Source organism: Populus nigra, chromosome 19, assembly GCF_951802175.1.
Source record: "Populus nigra chromosome 19, ddPopNigr1.1, whole genome shotgun sequence".
In the NCBI taxonomy this organism is placed as follows: domain Eukaryota; kingdom Viridiplantae; phylum Streptophyta; class Magnoliopsida; order Malpighiales; family Salicaceae; genus Populus; species Populus nigra.
Genome location: NC_084870.1, coordinates 12,581,621 through 12,588,987, shown reverse-complemented (window position 1 = coordinate 12,588,987; position 7,367 = coordinate 12,581,621). Strand labels below are relative to the sequence as shown.

At 33.7% G+C, this 7,367-nt stretch overlaps 1 protein-coding gene across 2 annotated transcripts; it reads left to right on the top strand.

Annotated features, from left to right (window-relative positions):
- Nucleotides 1-2,498: 2,498 nt before the first annotated feature.
- LOC133679767 (uncharacterized) lies at nucleotides 2,499-6,833 on the top strand. 2 transcript variants are annotated; one of them, XM_062102455.1, is made up of 3 exons: nucleotides 2,499-3,107; nucleotides 3,500-5,558; nucleotides 6,401-6,833. In XM_062102455.1, exon 2 carries the CDS (start codon nucleotides 3,516-3,518, stop codon nucleotides 5,424-5,426), a length of 1,911 nt encoding a protein of 636 aa, XP_061958439.1. In that variant the 5' UTR covers nucleotides 2,499-3,107; nucleotides 3,500-3,515; the 3' UTR covers nucleotides 5,427-5,558; nucleotides 6,401-6,833. The 2 variants fall into 2 exon arrangements, with proteins under 2 accessions (XP_061958439.1, XP_061958438.1); XM_062102454.1 differs by having other exon boundaries at nucleotides 2,499-5,558.
- Nucleotides 6,834-7,367: the final 534 nt, after the last annotated feature.

Genomic DNA, 7,367 nt, shown 5'->3' with positions numbered 1-7,367 from the left:
AGTTGATAAAAACAAAATTCTAATTTTAACGATAGTAACAAAATTCTAATTCTATGATGAGTTCGTAAACTCGTGGCAATATTAGGTGTAGAGCATAAGTATCTCTATGGTTAAAAACTCTTAAGAAAAAAGAGAGCCAATTTTTCTTCGTTATTGTTTATTTATTTATTTATTTTTCCATCCTAATTCCAAAACTAACATCCTAACTAATTGTTTTTTAAAAAAACTAACAGCCTGTCTTCAATCATTCTTTCTTAATCCTGGGCAAATATTTCTCATTTTAAAACTTTCTCATAATTAACTTCAAATCTATAGCAGCAATAATAAATATTGGCAACTATGTACATTGCACATAAATATTTATTTAATTAAAAGAACCTTAATACTGGCAGAGGTTTACACGGCAAACACGTGGAGTACTTTATAAAAAGCCACGCATATTTTATCCTTTTTGCTCGGAAATTGTTTTTACTTTTTAAATTTATTTTGTTTGTTGGAAAGTGTTTTTTTTAAATTGATTTTTCTTGAAAAATAAATTATTTTATGATGTTTGGTAGTGTCATGGAAAATAAGTTGAAAAATATTTTTGAGTGTTAATTCATGTCATGGAAAATGAGCTGAAAAATAACTTATTAATTTTTTTTCTATCATTCCTTATCCAACCTAAACATGTTATTGATCAAGAGTGGCAGGTTGCGTTCTATCTTTAAGTAACCTCATTTCTTGATGAAAGATTGAAGCTTTCCAAGTCTTTTCTGGTGATTCTAGCTTGGAAAAAAATCACAACTTTACCACTCAACTTCGACTTTATTAAATTTGTATTTTAAATTAACAAAAACCCAACAAAATCCTAATCACTAAAAAGATTTTAAATGTCACTAATCTTTAATCAAAACCCACTTAATTTCTAGCTCTCTTTAGGTTGTATCATTTTTTTCAAAACATGAATGGCAAGAAGTCGGATACTTTCGAAATCAAAGTGAGCAAGATAGAAATCAAATCAGCAAACAAGCAGGAAAATGCAACGATTTTAACAGCAATAACGGGGGGGGGGGGGGGGGATGATTACCTCAAGAATTTGTTGTTCTTTTATATTTTTGGTGCTGTCGAAACCTGCGTTTCTTTTACCAGGGTTTCTTTCTGGTGATAAAAGTTGAAACGATGATGGGGTTTCCGTTTTTTGGGGTTTCCGTTTTGTTCTCTCTTTTTTTTTAATTGTAAGCATGATTGGGCTTATTGTTTCAAAATTCGAGTGGGCTACATATTTTAGTGTGGGCCACTTACTGGGCTGGGTTACCTATATTTTTTAGAATTGAATTTGATTTTGTGGTCCACTTGGATGGGCCTGAAAGTAATGATACGGCCTACGCTCTTAATTAATGAATGCCTTGTTTTGGATATACGATTGAGTAGTGTTGGTAATTGTGTTATATTTTTTAAAGTTTTTTTATTTAAAAGTATATTAAAATAATTTTTTTATTTTTAAAAAATTATTTTTAATATTAGTATATTAAAATGATTTAAAAATATAAAAAAATAAACAAAAAATAAATTTTTTAAAAAATATTTGTAAAACGTAAAAATAAACAAATTTTAAAAAGGTTAATGTTTTCCATTGTCGCTTTATTTTTTATTATTATTGTTTAAAAGGTTGCTTTTTTTATTTAAATATCAACTATATTTTTTTTTCGATCACATTATTTCTTCCGTTGATGTCACTAACACTGTTAAAAATTGATATATATCGTACTTCCACAACATGAAATTTGCGCTGATATACATTTTGGTTTCTAAATTTGTTTTTCAAAAATTTAATTCGATCTTTATATTTTAGTTTTTTTAAAAAAATGTTTTTTTAAGTATCATTTTTTGACATTTTATTTTACAGAAAATATAATTTAATCTCTTATTTTTCTTATGTAATCTTTATATGTTAAATTGTAACAAACATCATCGTTTATTTGATAAAATATAATTTTCTAAAAATTACTTTTCAAACTTTTCAATATTTTTTTGCTATTAAAAAAGTTGGTCAACGAAAAATATTTTTTAAAAATTGTGAAAAATTTATAAATATCATATTATTTACTGATTATAACAAATTTAGTCTTCAAACTTTTGATTATTGTATATTTTGTTTTGAATCTTTTTTTTTTCAACTTCACCCTTTAAAATTTGATTTTATTTTATTTTTATATTAACTCTAGTTTTTATTTTTATAATTATTATTTACTTTTCTCGTATTATTTTTTTAATTAAAATTTTTTATCTATTAAATTTGATCCTTATTCTTTTGATTGTTACTTATTTTATTTAAAATAATTTATGAATTGTAATTATTATTATTTTAATTTCATAATCCTTCAATTTTTTTATCTATTAGATTTTATCTCTATTATTTTGATTGTTATTTATTTTATTTGAGATAATTAATGAAATTATATTTTTTTTCAATTTCATTCTCATTCAACTTTTTAACTTGTAAGATTTATATAAGTTTAGCTATAGTGTAAAGAGATCGTGTTAGCTCTTCGTTAGATTGGAAAGTCTCTTTTGTGAAAATATCGTTTTATATTTCCATTGGCAATGGTATAAAGAATTAGTTCTATTTTCGCATATACATTTTATGGGTGCCTTGGTTTGGCATGCTGCTTTATAGGAAGTTCAGTTCCCTTCTGTGTGATGATCTGTTGAATCGTAGTTATGTTTAGTGGTGCCGTCATTCAAAAAATGACTTGACATTCCCTAATTCTGTTGCTTATAGCTCTTTTGAATCGTAGTATTAGTTATCTTTCTTGGTGCCATGATACAATAATGTTTTTACTATTGCAGGCAGACTGTTTTAATATGTCAGAACATTAAGCAGAATAGTTGAGCTGTCAAAGATATTCAACCTGTGTTTTTCTCTACGGCATTCACCTCCTCCTCTTGTTATCCACATATCCGAATCTTTTCTTTGGTTTGAGTGGAATGACAATTTTGTTATCGTTGCCTTTTCTGATTTGAGAGAGGTTAGCCTATTGTATTAAATGCTTAAAACGAAATTCTTTGAATGAGATGTGCAGGTAATTAAGAGAAGTTTTGGAGGGAGAAGTGGAAGATGAAAGGTTTGGTACCAAAATTCCATACAAAATGTTTAGACTGAGCTCAGTGTAATTATAAAACTAACATTACTGAGAGGGTAAGAGAAAAAAAATCCGCGAATAGTGTTCAGCATTTCCTGATTGTGCAGAATTACATAAGAAAAGTGTGAGTCCATTATTTTTTTTTTGTTGAATCAAAACAAATGAAAAGTACTGGGAATCAAATTTGGGAACACCGACATCAAGATAGATATTTTTTGTCTTTCTTGGACTCAAGGCATGAAAATGATGCAGCTCTTTGTTCAATAGTTGCTATATCCTGATATAACCAATTTCATTTCTGTCATATTGGTTTTATTGGTATGCGGGGGACAGTGGACGATACCTTTACGACATACATTTTCTTTGGTATTCAGGACAAGGCTTGGAAGTATGCCATCAGAATCTGATAAGTGGGGATGGGAACATGTTAGTGTGTTTGGTGGATTTGACAGGGAAAGTGGTACAAAAAGGTGGAAATGTAACCACTGTAATCTACGATATAATGGATCTTATTCACGTGTCAGGGCCCACCTTCTAGGCGTCTCAGGTGTTGGGGTCAAAAGTTGTCCTTCTATCGACAGGTCTTTACGAGAAGCATTTCAGGTCCTAGAAGAGGAGCGTGTTGCACAGAAGAAGAAAAAGAGCTGTGTCATTGGGAAGCCTGGTAAACTTATGCGGACTTCTCAGCCAACTCTTTCCTGGAAAACCATCACAAGAGAAGATGTAGATGACATAGTAGCTAGATTTTTTTATGCTGATGGTTTAAATATTGATATCATCAACTCTTCTTACTTTCGTGAAATGGTGAAAGCAATTGGTTCTTTTGGGTCTGGGTATGAGCTCCCATCAATAGATAAGCTGTCTGATTCTTTTCTAAGCAAAGAGAAAGGGAGGATTGAAAAATCAGTAGCTCTAGTTAGGGAGTCCTGGCCACATACGGGATGCACAATACTGTGTGCAGGTCGATTAGATGGTGCATTAGGTAGCCTAAACATCAGTATATTTGTCTCCAGCTCAAGGGGACTTGTATTCTTAAAAGCAGTTGATGTGGATGATACTGATGAGGGAGAGCATGTGTTTACTAGTGCTCTCACTGATACAATTATGGAAGTTGGCCCCACAAATGTTCTTCAGATAGTCTCACATCCAGGCGATGCATGCAAATCATCTGAATCCTATGTATTGTCGAAGTTCCCTAATATATTTTGGTCTCCTTGCACTTCACATTCTGTGTTCATGTTGATGGAAGAAATAGCTGAAGTGGAATGGGTAAAACCTATTGTCTTGCGTGCCAAGGCAATTGAGGAATGCATGATCACATATCAACACAATTCATCATGTTCTTTTGGTCAAAATTTGAAAGAGTTGTCTGATCCAATATCTGCCAAATTTGCACCTTCCTATTGTTTTCTCCTGAGGGTCTTCGGGCTAAGGCAATCACTTCAGGATATGGTTGTTAGTGAGGACTGGAAGCAATGGAAGCATAATATTGCAGAGGATGTTGTAAATGTGGAATCTGCCATTTTAGATGACGGTTTCTGGAGAAATGCTCATTCGCTGTTGCAGTTGTATGAGCCATTTGTAAGGTTGCTTGCTACCATGGATATTGGCAAATCTGTTATTGGGGCAGCTTATGACTGGCGGTTTCAGGCACTTGAAGCCTTGAGGAGTCAGGCAATTGATGATGGCATATTGAATCAGTTAGAAAGGCTGGTTGAGAACAGGTGGGATGTTCTATTTTCCCCTCTTCACGCTGCAGGTTATTTACTGAATCCTAGATATATTGGGAAGGGTCAAACAAAAGATAAATCTGTAATGCGGGGCTGGAAAGCTACTCTAGAAAGATACGAGGGTGAAAGCACAGCCAGGCGTGTTCTCAGAGAGCAGCTCAGCTCATACTGGCGTCTGGAGGGATCCTTGGGAGAGGAAGATGCTGTGGATTGCAGGGATAAAATGGACCCAGTTGCATGGTGGGAAAACTTCGGTTTTGAAACACCCAGCTTGCAAACACTAGCCATAAAGGTTCTGAGCCAGGTTTCAAGTGTTGCTATGTTTGAGGAGATTTGGCAAGCTAATGACTTCTCATGTCGAGAAGCAGCAGGCAGGTTGGGAGTGCAGAAAATGGAAGATCTTTTTTTCATTCGCAACAATCTCAGACTTCATGGTCGAATAAATGGGAATTTATGCTTCTCATTTGCCCAAAGAAACGCCTTTTCAAGCTCCTCTTCTGGAGTTAAGACACGGGAAGGTCTGCATCTTGATCAATCTAATGCGATGGTAGATATCCATGAAAAATTATAATAAAGCTTTCTCCGCTTCTAAATTGGGGCTGGACTCCGACCAAAGGCGTGCTTTTATTAATCAGCAGGTTGCATTTCAGCTACCTGCATTCACTGGACTTTGCTGTGCACTGATCAGGATGATCCTTTTGAGGTTAGTAACATCTCTTTTGTAAAATGAAAATCAATTCTGTATTTGTACTTGAAATGGTACGTGTTTATTGTTCACTGTTAGTGACCTCAAGTTTAAAAGTTCTCCATCAAAGAATTATAGTTGTGGTAAAATCTAAGAGCATTTTGAAGCATTAGATGAAGTGGATTAGCAATAATTAATATCAGTGACATTATGCTTACTTGCCTGGCGGATCAAGATTAAATGTGTTGTCTAGAGTAAATTAGCACCAACATACTTGACAACCTATGAATATATATTTCCAGACATTGAAGTAATTCTATCACAGCAGTGTCCAAAACCTTAATCACAGTGGCCCACTATCATGATCAAAATTTCAACGTGGGGCATTCCATTGGTGATTTGATTATCCCCTTTTTATAGTCCTCTAGTCCATCTCTTACAACTAATTAATTAGGTGCTATTCTTTTTCTTTTTAATCTGATGTTGGGGTACATGGCTGTTGCATTCGTAGAATAATATGAACAGTAATGAAATTTTGTCGGCACAAAATGTTCCTTATTAGTTGTTACTCCATGTTGTCTGGTTTATGCCTGCAGTGACCTCCATACTTGTCTCGAAATCACTGATTCATCATTCATTATCCTGCTTAAAAAATCTTGAGTAGTGGGGTATGTGATTTGAAAAATGGGCGAGAAAAACATCTTTAACTGGTATCGAACTCTGTAAGTACATCATTTACGCAGGATTCACCTCTTTTACGAGGTTATTAAGAAAATGACTGCCCTTTAATGAACTAAACATATTTGTAACTTTTCTTACTTTTCTTTGAATTAAGTTATTCGCCGTCATGTTGACTTCAGGAAAATCGATTTCTGCTTGAATCTCAAGAGTGGAGAGATAAATAAGAAAAGGAGAGAGTAACCATTTAGACGTTTTACCCGTTTGGGAATGGAGTCAGCTGCACAGTTGGCAGCATTCCCAAACAAAGCCAAGTTGGTGAATCCAGAAAAAAGAAGAAGAAGAACAGAAAATGCCTTCAGGTCTAAGCATAAAAGAAGCATACTTTCTGTCCTATTTACTCGATGGTGAACCTCTTGGACCAGCCCTCACCCAGGATTTATGCCCTTTGATGTACGAAAGAAGAATAAGTGGAATGGAGCAGCAAGAAGAGGTCTCTGTATTAATTTGTATTTGTTGGATTCGAGAACATTAAAACATATTTGACTCTCGACCCCATTGATCTACACAACATAAATCACGGTGCCTCAGGTGTATTGATCTTGTTCTTTATGAGTAGTGGAAAGGGATTAATAATAGGTTATTATCAATTTAGAGGGAGGATATCTTCTTTACTTGGACATTACGAAAACTTAAGAGCAATATCAGCGGGAGATTGTCGATTTCCATGAACAAAAATTAAAAAAAGATTTTTGAGAAAAGTGGGTTTGCTAAGAAACAGAGGAAGCATAAGACGTGGGGATCCAATTAAGATGTAAATGAAGGATTTATTGAGGAAAATGGCATTAATAAAGAAAATCTTAGATTCAGTATCTGTGTCTGCATTAGAGACAAACATGAGGTGGGAGTACATAAAGCAGCATATCAAAACCTAACTCTGCATTACCTTCAGGCCAGTAAAGTGAAAGCATTACTGATAAAGTATACTACTGTACTGCATGGAGGGAAATGAACCAAAAAGTAAAAGAAAAAAGAAAAAGAAACTTTGATTTCCAAAGAAGACTTGGGAATTGCGGGATTTCAGCATCCCAAAAAAATAAAAAAATAATAAAGAAAATCCATGCCGTCGTTGAACGTGGTGCGCCGTAT